Source organism: Sphaeramia orbicularis, chromosome 18 (assembly GCF_902148855.1).
Source record: "Sphaeramia orbicularis chromosome 18, fSphaOr1.1, whole genome shotgun sequence".
In the NCBI taxonomy this organism is placed as follows: Eukaryota; Metazoa; Chordata; class Actinopteri; order Kurtiformes; family Apogonidae; genus Sphaeramia; species Sphaeramia orbicularis.
In genome coordinates this window covers 41,438,582-41,460,166 of record NC_043974.1, presented here as the reverse complement: position 1 = coordinate 41,460,166, position 21,585 = coordinate 41,438,582, and the positions used below count along the sequence as shown (strand labels likewise).

General features: G+C 37.6%; 2 protein-coding genes across 3 annotated transcripts; one reads left to right on the top strand and one right to left on the bottom strand.

The window, feature by feature from the left end:
- Nucleotides 1-1,423: 1,423 nt before the first annotated feature.
- LOC115438544 (prostaglandin reductase 1) lies at nucleotides 1,424-9,775 on the bottom strand. Its single transcript, XM_030162211.1, has 9 exons — nucleotides 9,716-9,775; nucleotides 8,943-9,072; nucleotides 8,808-8,853; nucleotides 8,678-8,737; nucleotides 7,727-7,894; nucleotides 4,783-5,056; nucleotides 4,579-4,684; nucleotides 2,590-2,708; nucleotides 1,424-2,460 (listed from the first exon to the last, which is right to left on the bottom strand). Exons 2-9 carry the CDS (start codon nucleotides 9,046-9,048, stop codon nucleotides 2,350-2,352), a joined length of 990 nt encoding a protein of 329 aa, XP_030018071.1. The 5' UTR covers nucleotides 9,049-9,072; nucleotides 9,716-9,775; the 3' UTR covers nucleotides 1,424-2,349.
- Nucleotides 9,776-12,935: 3,160 nt separating this feature from the next.
- haus3 (HAUS augmin-like complex, subunit 3) lies at nucleotides 12,936-21,197 on the top strand. 2 transcript variants are annotated; one of them, XM_030162209.1, is made up of 6 exons: nucleotides 12,936-13,007; nucleotides 14,919-15,933; nucleotides 16,831-17,040; nucleotides 17,506-17,738; nucleotides 18,928-19,213; nucleotides 20,706-21,197. In XM_030162209.1, the coding sequence occupies exons 2-6, from the start codon at nucleotides 14,938-14,940 to the stop codon at nucleotides 20,931-20,933; spliced, it is 1,953 nt and encodes a 650-aa protein (XP_030018069.1). In that variant the 5' UTR covers nucleotides 12,936-13,007; nucleotides 14,919-14,937; the 3' UTR covers nucleotides 20,934-21,197. The 2 variants fall into 2 exon arrangements, with proteins under 2 accessions (XP_030018069.1, XP_030018070.1); XM_030162210.1 differs by lacking the exon at nucleotides 12,936-13,007 and having other exon boundaries at nucleotides 13,637-15,933.
- The last annotated feature ends 388 nt before the right edge of the window (nucleotides 21,198-21,585 follow it).

Sequence of the window (21,585 nt, the reverse complement as noted above, 5' to 3'; positions counted from 1 at the left end):
CATGTCATTGATTTTAGGATTGCTTTAACACATATATTTTGGATTGATTTAAATAATTTTGTTAACACAAACATTGACTCTTTATGTAAATTGAACTTTCAACACATGTTATTTGGCCTATCACAAATTGATAAAATAACTCCAGAAAAAAGATATATTATCAACCTTTTGATTATTTTTGCCAAGTTTCACATTCATTGCTCCAAATTTGCACATCAATGTCCAAACATTACTGTTTTCAAAGCCCTTTTTTCCTCAATTATGTAGACAATTTGAGGAACAGCATAAATTCTAAAGCAAATAAAACAAACAAAAAAAAGTCAAGTGTATAATCTTATTTAATTTGTATAATTTCTATTTATACCTTGAGCAATTTTTTATTTTTATATATATTTTTTATTTTTTTTGTCCCCTCATGTTTTTACTTACATGTATTTCTATATATTTGTAATGTAAAATATCCTGTGAATTATGAAACTTTCTACCCTTGTTTGATGTATACTATGTATATTTACTGTTCAATGTTCATTGTTCAATTAAAAAAAAAAAAAAAAAACATGTAAAAGGGAAAACATTAAATTGAACCCTTTCATGCATACTGATCACTACAGTGGACAGTTATTCTACAGCTGCTCTCTTATATTCATGGGTTTTATTGTTTTAGTTGCAGATCAGCCAACACAGTGGACACTTATGCATCATCCCAAACATTGACATTCAAACCATTACTACAACTTTGCTATTCTTGATAAACCTGATCTGCACTAACATGTTTTAAATAAATCAATAACTAATTATTATTAGACCGTAATTAACAGTTTTCTTAAACAAAAAGTTTTTTTTGTTTGCATATTATCTCCATGAAATGAGTAATAACTAGTATTAGAGTATGTTAAAATGTGAAAAAACATCAGATTAGCTGCATTTTATTTCATAGTTTTCACACAGTATATCACTTTCTGATGATGAGTTTTAATTACATGTTTCTTTGCTTCAAAAATTAAATGCATGGTGTCCAGCTGAGTGGACATTTTTGTAACACCATGACAAATAGGTTCATAAAAAATTTTTAATCGCATTGTTTTCGTCATGCTAAAGAGGAATAAAAACGCAGGGGAAAAAAATCTATAATTTTTCTGTCCTTTTCTAATTATACGTTTACTTATTGTTGGAGCTTCATTTTTATTCTTTCATTTATTTATATTTTGTCTATGTATGTTTAATTGTATTTATTCTTGTCGTTTTTATGTCTTCTTATTTTTTAAGGTTATTATGGCTTGAAATGTGTGATGTTTTGTATATTCTTGTGTAATTCTATTTTTGTACCATCGATGAATAATTAAAAAAAGACAAAAAAAGCACGTGGGAAGGAAATGTGTATTGAACATGTTGAAACACATGTGCACTTGAATTTGTAAAGTATAAGAAAGTACTTTTTTTGTTTTTACCTCTTTTCTCTTTCCCTCTACATTTTGCTTCTGTAAAACAATTTGCATTTTATTGAAGGAATGTATACAATGGAAAAAATCACTAAACTGTGACTACAAGAAGCACAAATGGAAAAAAAAAATGGAATAAATGGACTGATAACAGAACCTGGAATGGTGGAAGGTCTGAATAATGTGAATGCAGTGTTGCTACCCAAGCAAGGTTTGTTTCTGTTTTTTGTGACTGTGTTTATAAAAAGTGAAAAAAAAAAACAAAAACAAAAAACTATTTGCGTTAGTTAGGAATTAGAGTAATTGTGTTACTCTGTGGTAAGACTGAGAAGCATCAGAACTACATATGGTTTGTGTTGGAATGAAAGCTGAAAAGAAAAGATAAAAAATAAAACAATCTCTGCTTCATATTGATTGTGACTCATATTCGATGTATTTGTATAAATTCAGGAAGAAAACATTAGTGCGATTTCCATATTTGAATACCGCTCAATAAAAAAGTAGGAAATAATACAGTAACAACAAAGTGAGACTACTGATACAAAGCGTTATATTAACATACACCTCCCACAACAAAATCCAACTTTGTGTTGAAATTCATGCGTATTTGTAATCAGAACGACCACCTTTAATTATCATGTTTGTTAAAGTAAACAGGATATGAATGTGTCGACAGCACATCCACATCTAAACAGTCAAAACAGTTTGATCAACACAGTTTGTTCTACTTTCTTGATGAAATATCTTTGCTCATGTCTTATTTCTACTCCTGGGTGTAATAAAGACAAAAATTACATCATGTTGAAATGAAAATTTAGTCCTCGGCTTCTCTTGCTCCATCCTTCCTTCTGTAATGCTGATTCCATCACTACTGCTACTGGTAGTTGGGCTTCATCCTGTGCTCCCTCTATCACACTGCAACAACAGCCTTGCCGATGTTCTCTCCTTTCAGCATCCCCATAAAAGCAGCTGGCATGTTGTCAAAGCCTTTTGTGATGTGCTCCCGACACTGCAGTTTGCCCTGCATTTGTAGAATAAATAAACACATCACAAAGAAATACCAAACAAAAACACAAGCCACAGACTGCTAGTGGAGATGAAAGCTTTACTGAAGCTGGACAGAAAAGTACTAGTTTTTTTCCTAACTCACCTCTTTCACCCATCCCATCAGCCTCTTGAGGGATTCAGGGTGCTTGTGCTCCCACCTGCTCTGCATGAAGCCCTCCATTTTCAGCTGCTTGAAGATCATGGTCAGGTGGGGGTAAGGGCCTGAGAGGGGAAACATGGCTCAGTAAGAAATCAAGGGAAAAAAAAAAAAAAAAAAAAATCAGTCTCTCCACCACCTTTGTAATACAATGTCGCCATCTAGTGGACAAAGGTGGAGATAGCAACAAATTATTTCAATACAAAACCATTTGATCAGCACTGACATGGACAGTATAAAACACATAGACATGACCACTCTGACATCACCTGGGTTTGAGGACTGGGCTAAGACCTCAGACTGGCCAGAGTGTTCATTTTCTGTAACAATGCTGAGTTTGAACCCAGGTTATACTTGCTGTGAGGTGGCAACTACTACCACTAGGGGTGTAACGGTATAGAACAATTTTTGGTTTGGTATGTTTTCAGTACAGGGGTCTTTGGTTCGATACGTTTTCAGTACAGTGAAGGAGACCAGTGAAAGGGGAGGTACACTCCATAACTACATGTAGGAACCAGGACATTTCTACAAATACAATATTGTTCAGTCATTTGTACATTAACAGGCACACCACATGTTATGTCTCGTTGTATTTTTGAATGTTCAGTGTTTGTTTACTGCAAACACTGTAATTTATTGACTGTTTTTGAACACCTCACAGTCTTCCCTGAGGTACTGTGAATGTCACCTCACAGTTAGACCACAGCAGAGGCACAGTGAAGGAGAAGAGGAGCAGGTTCACTGGATTTTTCCAACTTGAGTAGAAAAATAAAAACCTTTTTCTATAAAGGAAACCGTGGACTCTTTTGTGCCACAAAGAAACAAAAAAACATACAGAAAAAGAAAGTGAAACTTAACATGCTCTGAACGTCAGACCCGGCTACTTCCTCTGTTATACTCTCTGTTGTCATGTTTCGGTTTTTTTTGCAGTGGTGCTGACAATTCATCACATCTGAATGTATATATAGAGGAAACTCTGCACATGGGTTCTGCTTGTGTCCACCCTGCTTCCCCAGTGTTTGCGTTCTTCACATAGGCTACATGTATTTATTCTGTACACCTCCGTATTGTACCAAAGGCCCCAAACCGATTTGGTACAAACGAGTGCACCATTACACCCCTAACTACCACTAACACAGTGAAAACAGTGACTATTTGATCAATGTCAGCACATACGATAGTTTTACAACAGTGATGTCAACATCTGCATAATTTACATACATGTAAATGAATGCAGGGTGCCTAACAGATCATATAATCCACATACAAAATCAATGCCAACATTAATCGGTGTAACCACTCTACATCAGAAACATGGGTGGGTGATTACTGAGTTCACACCTACACAAACAAACTTCACCAGTTTTTCATTTAAATTGTTGAAAGGCTGTAAGTATAAAAAAAACTTAATCTAAAACTAGAAAAACCTACAGTAGTGGAGTGAATTGACATCATTCATGAGATTTTTGGATGGAAAGAATTACTTTTGCAATTAGAACACAACAGGGTTTGTTTTTGAAAAAATGGGAGAGATGGATTAGGTATGTCACACCAGTTCGAGCATCGTTTATCTAAGAACATGTCTTATGTCCATTTCACCTTTTTTTTCCCTTTTAAACCCTTTTGTATCAATGTTTTCTGTTTTATTTTTTCTTAAATATCACAAATGTACACCCCAGCATCCCTGTTCTAGGGAGTTAGTTCTCAATTTTGTATTGTAAAAATGATCCTTATTTGTGTTGTCGGTGGAGTCACGGAAGTATCGCTGCGAGATCCAATTGCAATTTTCAGATGAATGGATCAGAATGGTGAATTACTATGTGACTAAACATGTGAACCATAGAAAATAGCAATAAAAAGAGAATTGAAAAAAATATATCTATACCCTTAATCTATTTAAAGCCTCATATAAGATGACTGCAGGCTAATACATACCTGTCTGGGGTGTAGTGTCGTTGTACACAGAGATACTTCCACATACAGCAATTCTTCCAAAGTCTTTCATCTGTGGTAAAGCAGCCGTTGAAAATGGACCTCCCACCTGAAATCAACAGGACAAACATATTTAAAAGAGACAGAATTAGACATAATTAAACAAGAACTGCACAGGATCCTCTCCAGACATCCAAGTTCACTAACATTCTCAAAGTAGCAGTCGTATCCTTGTGGGGACGCCTTCTTCAGCGCCTCCTCCAGTGACGTCACAGTCTTGTAGTTGAAGGCTTCGTCAAAGCCCAGTTCTTTGAGGAAAGCCACCTTGGCCTCGGACCCGGCTGAACCCACCACCTTACAGTCTTTGATCTTGGCAATCTGTCCCACCACAGACCCCACCGCCCCCGCTGCAGCATTCACCAGCAGGGTCTCTCCGGCCTTGAGTCCCAAAACCTCCTCGATTCCATAGAGAGCCGTCAGTCTGGAAGCAAAGAGAAAGAGCACATTTAACCCACAGAGACCCAGTGTTACATTTGTGGCAGTTCTCAAATGAATGTTACTGTAGATTTCACCTTAAAGACCCAAACATCCACCGACAACCTAAATCATTCACTGATCTAAACTGTTTAATACCTGGTGATCCACTAATCCTATCAATACATGTCAATAATTGGTGTAAAATACAGTTTGTCGTCTTTTCATGGTCATCAGATATGACCCATTTGGATGTTCAGAGGCTCTGTAGTTACCATGGAAACAGTCATCTTTTACAACATTGATTCACCGGTAAAACCCATGGAGTTGGATCAATGACAGTGGATGGACACACTTATATTTATGCTGTTAATAATAAATTTTGCAGAAAAAATTCATCTTTTTCTTCAGTTTTCTCTGTTTCTGATATAATAACTCTCAATTTTAATCTGAGCTTTAATGAACATCTACATGATCAGTCCATTAAGTATAGGAAAATATCTGATTTTCACTTAAAAATGCAAAATACAGGGCATAATATTAGAATGAATGGTGATAAATCACTTAAAAAAAAGGTTACAAATAGAGAAAAATTCATTTGGAAGCTGCCACAAAAGCAGCACTGGGTCTTTATGGGTTAAATGATTTATCAACATTTATTCTAATATTATCCTCTTTATTTTTCAGGGTTTTTTGTGAAATAATGTATTTTCCTATTTTTTATTTACTGATCATGTAGATATTCATAAAAGCTCAGTTTAAAGTTGAGGATTAAGTCAGAAAATGAGAAAACTGAAGAAAAAGTACATTTTTCAGCAAAGATATCAATAACTGCATTGTAAAAAAAAAATCTAAGTCTTACCAAGTGCATTTTTCTCATTTCTAGTCAAAATATCTCATCGCACTTAAAATAAGACACAGTCACCTAAAGAGTAACTTTTCAGTGAGCTATAAGAACTTATTTGTAGACAACAGATCTTGAAAATCTTATTTCAAGAAATCTTACAAGATAATTTTCACTTGTTCCATTGGCAGAATTTTTTTTTGCTCAAATCAAGATTTTTTTTTTGCTTAATTCAAGCAAAAAAATCTGTCATTCAATTTGGATTCAAGTTACCACATGGAACCTGTTTGACCTGTATAAACATATATGTTTCTTGACAGTTTCCGCAATGAGCTCACTGTTATTTTTCCACTGACAAGTGAGTAGTTTTTCTCGAAAAGGACAAAACCCAGCTGTTCTGTTACACCAAGAGACTTTGAAGAGAGTCTTTCATACAACTTCCTTATCTCTGACCTCACTGACAGATAAACAGAAACCAGATCTACACCTATCTAACATTTAATCAAGGAGACGTGATTGTTTTCACACACAGGAGTAGCTCCATTGTGCATGCTTTCGATGTCATGTCTGCTCCCAGACTGTCTGGATTTGTCTGTCTTTTCTGTTTTGTCTGTCATTTCCTGTTTTATTTTGTTAAGTTTCCCTCTTGTGTCATGTCTGGTGTCTTTACTTCCCCTCCTTGATTGTTTCACCTGCTCCTGATTACCTGACTCCTCCCTGATTGTCTCCACCTGTGTCCAATTGTCTTCCCGCCCTCTTGTGTATTTAAACCCTGTGTTTTCCCCTGTTCCTTTGCCAGTTTGTGTTCTACCTTTGTGTGCTCACTTACCAGTGTTTTGGATACCTGTCAGTCTGTCTGCCCGTTTTGCCTTCCGACCACCGATTCTGCCTGTTCCTCGTCTGCCTGCTCATCTGGTTCTGACCTGGTTCGTACATCCGACTTCTGATTCTGCCTGTTCCCTGTTTACCTCAGCCTCCAATGTGTTACCTTGTGTTTCGACCCTCGCCTGGACTTTGACCGTGAGTAGCCTATCCCTCATGTCCCGTTGCCTCCTGAATTGCCCTCCTGTGTATGACCTGGCTTGTTTTTTGACTATCCTCTTTTTTGCCCTAGTCGGGGTGTTGACGGGAATCCTCCGGCTTGGCCGTGCTGACCATCCGTATTCCCCGCTTACAGCCCGGACGAAGAGTCCAGAATCACACGCCTTCTCAGACGTGTTAACTATTTTGTGCTGTGTTTTTCCTACTGTGATTGTGTTTAATAAACACTCTCAATTGGTCATCTGTGTTCTGGTCTTGCATTTGGGTTCAGCCTTTGTACTAGTCCCATTACATTCGACTTTATTTGCTGTGCCATTTATTTCACTGCTTTGTCGCATTTGTATGGAACTTTTTGCATCTTCTAAAGCAGCTACAAACTCAGCTTTGTAGTTCTGACTTCATCTGAATTTACCAGAAGAAACATCTGCAAGATACAAATCCTCCATTCCATAGTTAAAGGGGTCATATTTTGCTAAAACCACCTTTATTTGTCTTTGTTACATTTATTTGTGTATTTGGACCCTAATAGTTCATAAAGTTTGACTTTGAACCCTCCAGGTGGTGCAAAGCTATTTTTATATTAATTTGCATTTAAAGGGCCAGCGCTCAAAACAACATTTCTGGTGTCATTACTCAGAAATAGGGTTGAAGATGGACCTGTGGAGTTGAATTAATGAAGAACTCAGACCCAATATAGCATTTACAGTTTATGTAGACCACAGGGAAATGTTTGAAAATGCATAATTCAATTTTTAAAAAAGCTAAATATTACTCCTTTAACATCTGTCTTACCCGGGCATGCCAACGGTGCCCAGAGCCAGGGATAGTGACACGTCCTCAGGCCAGTCAGGCATGATGGGAATGAGGCCTGCCACTTCACAGACCGTGTGGGTTCTCCAGCCACATCGGGCAACAACATGGCTTCCCACGGGAAACGCTGCATTCTTACTTTGAATCACTCTAACAAAAACAAAACAAACAGAGGAATAAAAGACTCATCGGTCCATTAGCTGTTGTTCAGTTATTGATCTAAACTTGAGGTCAGACATTAACATGCACTCTGGCCAATACTTTTACACAGTTTTTCACAGTTTCAAACATTTCAATATATTTCTTGTTAGTTCAGCTAGTACAAAATTCATATAAAACTTAAAATTAACAGTAATTAATCTTATTTTCTTTAAATTTCAGTTTCTAGATACGTTTCACACATCTACAGTATTCACAGTCAACATGTAAAGATGCATTCCATTCCAACTGGGAAGTCAGTTGCTCCCACTGATGCCTAAAATGTACTAAATTAGCTGATGCTTTTTGTGTTTTGAGCAATTAAAAAAACCTCAAAACATAAAAAGCATTTAATTGTGGTTAGGTAATCAGGACAGCTGCATGATTTCAAGCCACGCATCAGATGATATTCATGCATCTGTGGTTCACTACAAAGCAAAGAAAATACAAACCATATGGGTATGACTTGGTGGAAAACAAGTAACTATGCAATTAATTATGTGTTCATCAACAAAAACATCCCTACAAGAACAGACTGAAACAGATGTGTCTGAACGCAGCCAAATAAATCACAACTGTCCAATTTCGCTTTTGACTTCCAGTAAATCAAAGGCTTCGGTAATTCTTAACAGGTGCAGGTCATGCTGTTTCAGTCAACAGCAGATAAACACACCGCTTTAAAACACATACAAACATTCCAGGGTGAGTGGATCTATGTGTGTTTGTGTAACTTACTTGGCCACTTGCGTTCCAATCATCGCATCCCCTTCTTTCATCCGAACCCGACTGAACGGCCTGATGACACAGAGGACATATGTTGAGGCAGGAATATGTGACAGATGATGTTGTCATGGTTAAATCTTACCTCATATAGGGATCCACACTGAGAAACACTGCCTCCAGGAGCACCTCTGGGGGGGGGAAGTAGACGTCAGTGTTTAGGTGGTAAAATGAAGAAACATTTCAGGACCACAGCTTCAAGGATAAGAAATAATCCCACCTCCATCTTTGGGCTCTGATAACTCCTCCACCTTGAGCTCAAAATCACTGTCCTTTGGGAAGCCATTGAAATGCTTGGTCAGAATCCAGTATTTAGCTTGAACCATGACTCTTTGTTAGGGGGGCAACTGCTGGAGAACATCAGAATTTACTTAAACAGACAGTAACGATAGATAGATAGATAGATAGATAGATAGATAGATAGATAGATAGATAGATAGATAGATAGATAGATAGATAGATAGATAGATAGATAGATAGATAGATAGATACTTCATTGATCCTTTGCAGGAAATTGTTTTGTTACTACACCAGCAGTACAAGAAAAAAACCCACTGACCCATCACAATAGACATCCCACAAACAACCAAACAACCAAAACAAACAGTTCAATGTAAAAATAATAGTCAAAAATAAACAGAAGACACAGTACATGTACTAATAGGCAACAGTGTATTGCAGTTTAACAAATACTGAATAGCAGTGAATAAGTGAAGAGGCTTGAATTTGTCACACAAACATGCCTAAACACACATGATTATGATTCTAGACTATAGAAAAAAAGTGAACAGGTCAGAATGAAAGTGAATGAATTAAATTAATGTAGTAAAATAAGACAGGTTTAGCAAGTTCAAAGATCAAAAAATTTATCTCATGCTATTAACCGTGTACTTTACTTTTCACCTAATCCATTACTCAGTTAAGAATTAAATTAAATTCAGTCTATCTGAGCGCATAAAGTCCCATTTCTATGAACAAATCCAGATAACTTACTGCCTGCAGTTGTTGTTGTTGTCCAAAGTCTAATGGCAGAATATCCAGAGTCTCAGCGCGTGCTACTAAAATAATGAGAGGTGGCGGGGGCGCGCGCTGTAATATTTGACTGTGATTGGTTGAGAAAGTTTGGTACAGCCTTCGATGCTATGACGTAGGACGTTACGTTGCGTGTGTGTACGTGAGATGAATTTGGAAGTTGGGCGCGGAAGTTGGCGAAGTAATTTATTTTTTATTGAACAATGAACAAATGAACAACATATATACATAATAATATTACCCCAAAGTAGTATAAGAAGAAAAAAAAGTCATAAAAGTCACAAAATATTTTACATTTCCAATATATAGATAGAAATGTAGGTAAAATAAAAAATAAATCAAAATAAAATAAAAGAGCTATGAAAATAAGTATGAAAGTAGAAATTATATAAATTAAAAATGATTATATACTTCAAGGTTCACTTTATTGTCATTACATGTAGTATATACAGGGTGGGGAAGCAAAATTTACAATGAACATTTAATTGTTTTTTCTCAGCAGGCACTACGTCAATTGTTTTGAAACCAAACATATATTGATATCATAATCATACCTAACACTATTATCCATACCTTTTCAGAAACTTTTGCCCATATGAGTAATCAGGAAAGCAAACGTCAAAGAGTGTGTGATTTGCTGAATGCACTCGTCACACCAAAGGAGATTTCAAAAATAGTTGGAGTGTCCATAAAGACTGTTTATAATGGAAAGAAGAGAATGACTATGAGCAAAACTATTACGAGAAAGTCTGGAAGATACTATTAAAGAAGAATGGGAGAAGTTGTCACCCGAATATTTGAGGAACACTTGCGCAAGTTTCAGGAAGCGTGTGAAGGCAGTTATTGAGAAAGAAGGAGGACACATAGAATAAAAACATTTTCTATTATGTCAATTTTCTTTTGGCAAGTAAATTCTCTTGACTTTCAATAAACTAATTGGTCATACACTGTCTTTCAATCCCTGCCTCAAAATATTGTAAATTTTGCTTCCCCACCCTGTACTAGGGCTGAAAGATATATCGTTATCGTATCGATATCGAGATATGAACGTTCAAGATATTAATATTGAAAAAGCAACAATATAAACGATATAGATTTCCCCCATGCTCGCCCTGCATGTACAGCTCTGGAAGTCACAACAAATTTAATTTATTTGTACTTTATGTTAATGTTGATGACTGGCAGTGAGTTCTTATAAATAAAACTGCACTTTCCACATTCTTTTGTATAATGATGTTTGTATTTTTCTGAAAAGTGCTTGGTTTTCTCCGAACCCGTAGTCATATCGTATCGTATCAATATTGAGATATCTGGCATGAATATCGAGATATGAAATTTTGTCCATATCGTTCAGCCCTAGTATATACATGAAACAAAATCAGCACTGTACATGGTAAAAATCCTATAAAATGAATCCTATATTAAAAATAATCACAATAAAATCTGATAATAATGGTAAATCCTAATAATAAATAATGAATAAATAATGCAGAAATACTCCAGTGCAAGATTAAAATGAGCAGCATGTTAAAACAGGATAAAACAGCAGTGTTTCCAGTAACAGTATGATGAACACAGCAGTGCATCAGTGTTCCATGGAGCTGACCAGTCTGACAGCATCTGGGAAGAAGCTGCATTTGAGCCAGGTGGTTCTGGCCTTAATGCTCCACAGCCTCTTCCCTGAGGGGAGGGGGTCAAACAATCCACGAGCTAGGTGGGTGGGATTCCCCATTACTTGACATAGTTTCCTTGTTTTACTTGCTTTAGAATTTATAATGTTCTTCAGATTACCTAAATAATTGGGGAAAAAAATGCTTTAAAAACAATAATGTTAGGATGACCACGTAAAAATACATGAGATTTTACAGGTAGCTTTACTTTAACATGTAGCAGAAGTTGTTAACAACAAAATGAAAGATGTCGGTTTTAAACGTATGCATAGAATTTATCTTACTAATCAACATGTTAATACAACTGACCCTAATTGCACCTTTTGTAAAGAACACCCAGAAACAGTCATCTTTTTGGGAAGTGCTCAGTCACAAAGACTTTTTGGAAAGATTGCTTGCAGTTTATAAGATGTGATATTGATTTGGGATTCTTGTTAAAATTTGAACATATCATTTTTGGTTTTCATAGACAAAATATGGATACAAAAAAAAAAAAAAAAGGTAATTCATTAATTATTATTTTTGGCAAATTTTATATCCATCGGTGTAAATTCTTGTCTTCATCTCTATTTTTTTTTTTTTACCTGTTTTGCTTAATGAAATTGAATTGTACTTATCAATTATTTCACAGCACTTGAACAAAAAAGTTGTTTACACATATGAAAATTGTTTATCACTGAATGTTTTTAAAATGTCATAACTGTTTTATGTTTACAATACATGTGTATACATATACAATATATGTTTTTTTTGTTTTTGTTTTTGAAGTTGGGCAAGTTGTGAAGTTTCACAGTTGTGAAAAACAAGAGAGGAGAGAAAAAAACAGAAGGTGTTAACAATGAGACTCATATTCAGTGTACCCTGGACATGTAACAGCCTGTACCTCCACCTTCTGACCAAACACTAGTTTATTAAGTATAACACATTCAGGATCACATGATAATGGTAAACAAATACATATCTAAGTCTGAGATCCATGAGTTGCTGGTTGAAAAAAGAGAGGGGCTAAGGAGAAAAAGTCTTAATTGCTGAATCGCTGAAATCTACCAATTTTCTGAAAATAATAAATTATATTTTTAGGGGGCTTTGAAATACATGCTGGAAAAAAGTATGTACATAACTGGCTGTGTTGATTGTTTGTTGTGTTGTTTACTCACGTTCAACATGAATTCCCACTACTGGACATGACTAAATACAAGTGTGATAATCAAGTTATGTGTGTGCCCTGAAAACAGATAAGAGAATAATACTGGGGAACAGCAGCGGGTGGATCTTTAATGTTTTTTTATTTTTTGTTTTTATTTTCCAATAAACCCTATGGCTTTTGTCTAAATTATATTTTACTCAGTCTCTGCTCCACTTGTACAGTTAGCAGGACTCTCTGTGAGCATAGAAGACATGTGGGGAGAAAGTACCCGAGCTTTCATCCCCTGACGTGATTGGTCGAGAACGTTTAGCTCCGCCTTAAATATATGACGTAGGCGTCCTGTTGTAAGTACGTATCCGGACGCAGACAGTTTCGAAGTTTGGCGCGAGCAGCTAACGAGCAACCAAGGATAGCCAGAGACAACGAAAATTAAATTGTAAGTGTTAAAAAACTAACTTTTCAAATTGTTGTTACGATAATAACACGGTGTAAGTTATACAAAAGAGCCATGCCAGTTAGAAAGCTAATGAGTGTCTTGTTATCGTTTCATACTTAGCTAGCGGTTCAGTTTTGCTAGCTGTTTACCAGAGCATTAGCCCTATAGTAGAACATTATAATACTTGTTGCTGTTCTCAAATGGCTCAGATAGCGTTTGCTTGTTTCAGTTCCCTACATATAAGGCATAAAAATGATACAGTAAAGTTTAGCTCTATACAGTAGACTAATGCTACTAACTTCTTTTTTCCAGCAATGAGTCAGGGGTAGTATATTCTATAATGTTATAGTATAGTCAAAAGACTGTCTTTTAACTAGTCATTTAGTATATCTAAATGTACTTTCAAAGACCTGCTACACGAGAAATGCTCTATATGTTCACATCGTTTTAGTATACATTAACATTTTTCCCTTCAAGCAAAGATGTTCGGCAGACTGTTTTCATTCACCTCTGTCTTTTACTCCTATTGTACAACAATGCAGTAGTGAAGTTTTTATGTGGAATTACCGTAAATAGGTCTACTCTACATGACATCGTAAGGTGTCCCTTATAGTTTTGCGGCATTACAAGTGTTCTGAGTGTTTCTGTGAAAACTGCAGGAAGGTTTAATGAATACTTAAACCATGTCTCGTTCAAGAGCAGAATATGAAGATATTCTATTCATGTGATTTATGCCCTATCTTACCTGTGCCTGTTAAAGTGGTTGGCTGCTTATTGTTTGGCTCAAAAGTAGGTCAATTTGGCCAACTTTGATGGAGAAACAAAGAGATGGAGTTGTAAAGAGAACGAAAAGTCCCTCTAGGAGAAATTTATTGAGATAAACATATGTTTAGGTTGCTCAGAATTAAGGACTAACATTTAAGGACTAATGCCCTATGTGTGTTTTCAGTATAGTAGAAAGCCTGCTACTAATAACATGCATGTGACTTGAATGGATATTTTCTCAGATATGAATTTTTGTCACTCCAGGATGGCTGATGGATTGTATGCAGTCATGTCATAACAAAAAAAGTGTCAATCTCCTGATCACTGAGGCCAATGCAGAGGTTCAAATCTGCAGTAACTTAATGACCTTTAAAGGTTGGCCCTAAAATTGTAGTAGACCTGTCATGTTTATGGCAGAAACAGGCATGTTTAAACCCTGGTTTGAAGAAAGTATTCATCTCTATAGTCCATTTTGCTGTCTGTGCCAACTGTACAGGGCTTGAATTTTTATATAACTCGCCTGTTTAGATTTTACAAAGCCAAAAATGTATAATTAAGAGAGTAGCTGCTGTGATTGACAGGTGAGTCTGTCAGTGTTTGCTGTGCTGTGTGGGCTTTGATTGACAGCTGGCAACACCTGGCTGCTGAGTCCAACATTGAACATTCTTGTTGACTGAATAAAACAAATTTTTCTCCCTTACAGGAAATTCTGCCATGGTTGTGTATGAGGAGTTAGTCTAAGACTGTAAGAGAATTGTCAAGTTTACCAGTATTATTTGCATTACATGGATTAATCTGTATAAAAACATCTCTAGGCTTCAGAATGGCAGTTTCCAAATCAATGTGTGTTAATTTTTTTCATTGAAAATCCTTTCAGCTAAACAACAAGCAGTAAACCATTTCAATGAGCAGGGCTATCAGAGGGTTTACTTCACAACATGGCTCTCCATCCTCACTGTAATATATTTATAACTGTTGTAATTTTGGGGAGAACTGCACTTTCTTATGTAATGTAGAGGCTGGTGAGGTCCAAGATGAATGGTGCAGGTGGATGTAGGACATCCATAGTCACTGGAGGTTGTGGTGATGTGTTGATATTTGTGTGCTTAACTTTTTTTTAAAATGACTTGTAATTCACCTGTTCAGCACTGAATGCTGAACCACTATGTTAGACGGTGGCCAGTTTGTGGAGGCCCTCGGCCGTCTGGGTTACCCTGATGCATCATCACTGAAGGCATCTGAATTCGATTGGCTGTTTGACTGCGCCCCAGAGAACCTCCACTTCTTGCGCTTTTTCTGTCGGACCCTCAACTCAAGCAATGTTCTTACCCTGGAGGAGGCCCGCGCTTTTCAGGCCCTGCGAAAGTCTGGCAAAGCAATCCTGGATGAGGCATCTTTGGGTGAAGTCCTAAAGACCATCGGGCCTTCAGATGGCGGCAGTTCCTCTTCATCTTCATCATCTATATTTGCAGCAGAGGGGGAAGTGACAACAGATGATTTGGAGGCAGAGCTTCAGGCATTGCGTAAAGAAAAGGAGCTAAAACAGAGACGCTATAATAGGCTACAGGTTATAGCCACTTCCAGGGCAGATGTTGACCTTCGACTTTCTGCAGAGCTGGAGAGTGCTGCGAGCAAACTAAAAGAGGCCAGTGCTTCTGTTGGAGCTGAGAATGCTCACACCAACACTGTATTGCAAAATCTAACCGATGAGGTAAGCAACCTGGCTTCCTATCATCCAATTCAGCAAGGAGATGGAAAACAAGAAAAAGTGTCCACATCAAACCATCCCAGAAAGCCAGCTGTACTCCTCTCCCAGCTGTCTTTGGATCCATACCTGCAACAGGAGGAGCTCAACACCAAAACGCTGGCTGCCTTCACTCAGAAGCAGTTCTTCAGGGGCATCTCTGATATCGTTGAGACCTCCTGCTCTGAGCGCCTCAAGCTGCTGGATCTCAGCTCTTGTGAAGCTGGAGAGAAGGAAGAAAATGAGGATGGGGGGGATCCAACTGGGGAGCGAATGGTGGAGCGCCGGAGAACAGAGGTGGCCAGACTTCAGTGGGCTCATATTGTGGCACAACATCAACTGATGCAGGCTAAGGCAGAGGAAAAGAGTGTCAAGGCTGGACTGGACTGGCTGTCTGACAAGTCTGCTCATATCAAGGTACAGAAGACACAAATGGAAACACCACTAGTATCGTATAAGCATAAAAAAGTTGGTTTGTACACAAACAATACACCTTGAAGGAAAAGTCAGTTTCAGTATTGAACACAAAACACACACACAGTCACATTAGGGCTGGGTGACATGGACAAAAATATTATCACTGTAAATGTTTTTGTATTAGTCTGTTATCACAGTAAATATCAAATCAATATTTATTTGCAGTTTACAGGCAGACTTTTTTTTCTGAGCAAAAGTTGATAACAGGCAGTTGAGAATTTTGATTTTAAACTATATTCCTAATGTTCAGAGCATAGCAAACATTTCTAAAATTTAGAGGTAGAACAGTCAAAACAACTTTATTGTTCCACATCAGTACATGTATGAGTAACATTAGGTAAAACAATTTTAACATTGAAAGGTTTTTTGTTCTGACAATATAAACTTTAAAGACCTAAAAATATATGTATTGTGATGACAAGACAAGTACAGTCACTAATATCCAAGAAAGATTATCACAATATAATGTAAAAAAATGCATTATAATATAGTAGATTGTTTGTATCCCAGTCAGTATCAGCAACATTTGTGTTTGCCTTTCAGGCTTTGTAACTAACTTTAGTAGTCAACAATTTCCATCCATGAATCCATCCATCCATCTTCTGTGTCTGTGGTTCCAGGGGTCTGGGGCAGCAGCAACTTATTGATTAAAATTTTTGTAGATGTAATTACAAGATTGTTGGTCCAGTCTCAAACAGTTGAAATGTGACACCTTAATTAGCTTACATTTTGATATGTAATTTAGGAATTGTTATCTAATAATAGTGACAGACCACATCGTGTCTCATTCTTGCCTCTCTCACTCTCCATTCAATATTTGTGTCTCCTCTCAACCAGAGCATTTCCATGTCCTCCTCACTGCACATACGTGAAACTGTGTTAAAGAAGGAGCTGCAGGTGGTGGAGGCAGAACTGAAGGCTCTGCTCCAGGGACCAGTACCTGCAGGCCTCAGAGAGTCTGCCAGACACGTGAATGTGCCAGTGGTGAGAGGAGACCTGGACTTGCAGCTGGCCAGACAAGACTACTACACCTCTCGACAAGACCAGGTGGGTCTACACTCATTCATTGCATCCTGACACTAAGTTACTTGTACTTTTTTACACATTCATTCAAGTGTAGAGGTGGGCAATCTGGTCAAAAGGCAATACACTAAGTTTTTAATCACGGCCATGACCCTTGATTTGAATTGTGATCTGTTTTCTTAGAGTAGAAACAGGTGATAGGGTTCTTAGTTTGTGAAACTACAGGACCAGTGTGTGAGACTGAGAAAGCTCTACCAGCAGAAATGGAATTATAGTCATCAGTGTAGTCACCTGCATCCTCAAATCATTGTAGTTTCTTTATTTAAGCTTCAAATGTACCTTTTATGCTACTTGGGTACTGCAGATTTACAGTCTGCCTTTAGCATTTTAAAGCATCAACTTTTACATGCTCAACAAAATGATTTTGTATCTCTTTTTGCAGTCTTCTTGTGAGTAAGACTCAAAAAAATGCTAAATGTTTTCATCTAGGTACGCGACTACCTACTCCGTCAGAAGGCATCATTTGACCTGGTGCTGTTGGCGCAGGAGATGGAGTTAAGAAGGTGGGGGACATGTCTGAAACAGCTAGGGGAAATCAGCAGCAGGCTGGTAGAAGAAGAGAAAGCAGCATCCCTCAGGATTGGGACCCTGGCACACCCTGACCTGGCACTCAACCCAAGACCAAACCCTATCATCAGCTGCAAGGATGCAGCCTTCAGTAGGTAGGAAGAGCTGAGCTTGATTTAAATTCGTACTCACAAAAAAACACCCATGAGATGAGAATCAGATGATAGCTACAAACAGGAGGCCAGATTTACAGTGTAAACGCTCTTCTTTAGCTCTTAGCGTTGACTAAAGATGTGCATTTGAACAGTATTTTTAGAAAAGTGTGCGTACAGATGTTTTTGCAGCTGACCTTATTGCATCTGCATTTGTAGAATGCATGAATCCTGCATGTCATCAACTTATTACCCTTACTTATTTCTGTAAAAATGTATTTCTCATCCATTTTGCACTTGATAATTGTGCATGGACGAGACACCACTAGGAACAGAGCACTATTTGTTCGACTTTATTTGGAATGCCAAAGGAATGCATTACAGGAATGTGGTGATTGCTGAGGCAGGTTCAAATTAAAGAGGGAACCTCCAACTCTAACCAGAAGGAGACGCACAATCTCCTCTGCACCCAAACACACAGAAGCAAGAAATTCATCAGGGGTTTAACAAACTCTTAGTTTTACATAAGTGTCATAAGGTTTCATGTCATCCTTTACTCCAGTAAACTCACTTGAAATGTTGGCCATTTTTCCATGGCTCAGGGTTATGGGGTATGTTTCACCATGTTTCCTGTCTGACTGATGGCATATGCATACAGAATAAATGTAAGCTACTGGTATGGCCTGAGCACAGATACAGCTGTGGGCTGGTGAATCAGAATTCAGTGCGATTGCCTGCAAATGTCATTTCAGATTTTTGCATCTCCTGCCATTCTTCTTAACTTCTCTGTGGTAAAAACTGCCTTTGCCTTGTCTTATGTTCAAGATTTCACTTCTCATTGAACACTGATCCAAAGCATTATGTTTTGGTTGTTTCATTTTCCGCAATTTTCTTGGACAGAACCTAAACTGCCTCTCCTTGGCTGTATTTTCACAGTACATTTATATGAAAGGAAACAATTAAGATGTCATTTAAGTTGAAATGGACTCTCAGCTTTAATTCAAAAGGTTTTACAAAAATATTACATCATCCATGAAATTTCAACCATTTAAAGTTTAGTTCTCCTTATACTATAAGTTCTCTTGTGTTTAATGTTCATTTTGAATACAAGCGTACTCTGCTTTTTCCTTGTGTAAATGCTGACGTCCTCAATCGTGAAGTAGCTTATTGTTGTACCTCGTTTATTACCCAGACTGCTCCAGATCCTTGACCACGGATTAGACCATGGCCGATCAGAGCCCTTCCAAACATATGAAGCACTGGACCAGGCTGCCTCGAACCTAGCAAGTGACCTCCAAGCGACCCGAGACGCACTAGCAGGTGTTAGCCGTGAGCAGTACTACACAGCTGCCCGTTTTTCTGGTGATTGTGAGGCCCTGCACAGGACCATGTACACAGAGCTGCAGGAGCTGGTCTTAGGACCACAGGTACGTCCAATGACCACCTCCAACGAGGAGCCGCTCTGCCCTAATGCACAGGTGGGTTGGTTTTCATTCATTTTGCCTTTCCTGTCAAACATTGTGTTGAAGAAGCAATCCATGATGTGAGTAGTTTTTATTATTAGCCACAAGTGGAGAGGGAAGATGGTCACACAGTACTGCTTCTTTTTTTCTTCTATTCCACCTTAATAATTGGGCACAAACACACAGGTTTCGGGTGTTAAACAACTGCATGATAAATGGCTTTCAGGAGGAAATTCTGTGCTACAAGACCCAATTTTAATTCAGGCCCATTGGTTTTTGTTTCTGTTTACTGACCCTGTCTGCCTCCAGGTGAGTGCTCCAGTCATTAGCAGGAAATGCAGCAAGCTGAAATAGTTTGATTAAAATGGAAAAGGCATGGTTAGAATCAAATCAAACTTATTTATATAGCGTCACATCATAACAAAAGTTATGGCACTTTACAAGTAGAGCTGGTCTAAACCAGACTCTTAAGCTAATTTACAGAAACCCATTAGCAAACACTTGGTGACAGTGGCGATGAAAACCTTCCTTTTAACAGACAGAAACCTCGAGCAGACCCCGACTCTTGGAAGATGGTCATCCTGTGGTTAAAAGCCTTATTAAAATCTGTTGAAAATACAGCAAACACACACCTACTGCTGTTTTCTTTTTTACTTATATTTATGTGAAATACAAGGTTTTCCCTAGGTGTCGGGGGTCTTCAGCTGCTTGTTTCTAGGATGCCATTTTTCCTGGGACGACCTTTTAGTTGTTTGATGAAAACTGAGCATTTATTTTACACATAATGAGGCTATTAATGTGTTTTCCTTTAGTTTGTAGAAGTCTCAGCCTAAACAGATGGTAAATGAATAACATCCAAAACACTTGCTACTTTATCATTATTATTGCTATTTTTTGTCACTTTTAGTCACTTCAACAAATTTGTCTATATTTTTTTCTCTATTGTATTTGGTGCATATTATCTTGTGCTGCTGTACACTTGAATTTCCCCCTTGGGGGATCAATAAAGCTTAGCTTATCTTATCTTGATAAAGAAATCCACCGGGGACCAACTGGAACAGGGGAAAATCATTTAGTTGGTTTCTGCCGACATAGATTTTTTTTCTAACATAAATTTGGCCTAGATGCCTTTTCATACAACTCTGAAATGGGTCTTAAAATAGCCTACCACAGTAGTTAAACCACTGACACGTCCTACCACCACAGAAAATATTCAGTACCAGAATAAGAATAGGATTTATATACAGTAGTGTAGACTCATCCAGTCCTACTAATAACATGATTTTATTGGCTCGTTATTATTTGTTGATATTACATGTGTTCAAATTGTTTTTATTCCATTTGTATTCCTACCATTATTAAGTATTCCTCAATGTACTGTATCACTAAAGGAGTTTGAGAAACATGGTTTTAGGTTAAATATGTATGCATGTATTTGTGGTGATTATTACTGTTACTTGCATATATGCTTTTTTTACATTCCTTGTTACCTCTCGTGTCTCTATAGGAAGTGTCGACAAAGCTCTTGGAGGCGGAGTCTCAGCTGCAGAGTTTGCAGAAAGTGATGCAAGAAATCATTGGAGAGGTTAAAGCAAAGCATTCTCAGTTGGAACGTAACACCCTTCTCGGGAAAGAGAGGAAATTATACATCTACTTCCACCTGGATGCCCGACTTCTGCAGAAAATTGTAGAAGACCTGGAGGCCAAAATGGCTGGGAAGAGAGGCCAGCATTAGACGGGGCATTGCATCAATATGTAAAGAACTGTCTGTGTTAAAGCTTCAGCGGGACTCAAACTTCACTGTTGGATTTCAGTGAAAGAATATGTATGATGATGTGATTGATTTGATGCTGATCAAACGTACAAGTGGGATTAATTTCAATTTGTTTACCGAATAGAAATATACATTTGTCAAGTAAATTAAATAATGGAATTAACTCGCTTATCACTCTGTCTTATGTATATCTTATTTGTTTCTCATCTGTTAAATAAAATAAAGATATTACCTTAAGAAATAATTGTTTACATTAAGTTAAAAGTTTGTGTATTTCTAGAGGTCTAGATATATAAATGTTCACATTATTAAATATGTGTGTGAAGATGTCAGGTTTAGAAGATTTAGAACTGACCTGTTTTCCCCCTTTGTCATATTTAGGCCTTGGACAAACAAAAAGATAAAGATTGTGACATAGAGAGGGACAGTGACAGGTAACAGGGAGGAGAAAATGGAGAGGACACGCTGCCGACTCTACTCTGGACCTCTGTCCCGGGAAGGCCTGAAGGTCCTGGCTGTTCTGCGATCCCAGAAGCTACGTGCAGGCAGACAAAACCAGTGTTACTCCAGCAGTCGTCAGCTAAGTGAGTCAGAGCACAGGGCAGGCACAGAC

What these genes read in the sequence shown, in the direction of transcription:
- LOC115438544 (XM_030162211.1), bottom strand. Translation starts at nt 9,048, where the DNA reads ATGGTTCAAGCTAAATACTGGATTCTGACCAAGCATTTCAATGGCTTC. An exon ending in ATCAGAGCCCAAAGATGGAG is followed by an intron (nt 8,854 to 8,942) that starts GTGGGATTATTT and finishes TCCCCCCCCCAG; the next exon opens with AGGTGCTCCTGGAGGCAGTG. An exon ending in GGCACCGTTGGCATGCCCGG is followed by an intron (nt 5,057 to 7,726) that starts GTAAGACAGATG and finishes CTTTGCTTCCAG; the next exon opens with ACTGACGGCTCTCTATGGAA.
- haus3 (XM_030162209.1), top strand. Translation starts at nt 14,938, where the DNA reads ATGTTAGACGGTGGCCAGTTTGTGGAGGCCCTCGGCCGTCTGGGTTAC. An exon ending in ACACCTCTCGACAAGACCAG is followed by an intron (nt 17,041 to 17,505) that starts GTGGGTCTACAC and finishes GTTTTCATCTAG; the next exon opens with GTACGCGACTACCTACTCCG. An exon ending in CGCTCTGCCCTAATGCACAG is followed by an intron (nt 19,214 to 20,705) that starts GTGGGTTGGTTT and finishes GTGTCTCTATAG; the next exon opens with GAAGTGTCGACAAAGCTCTT.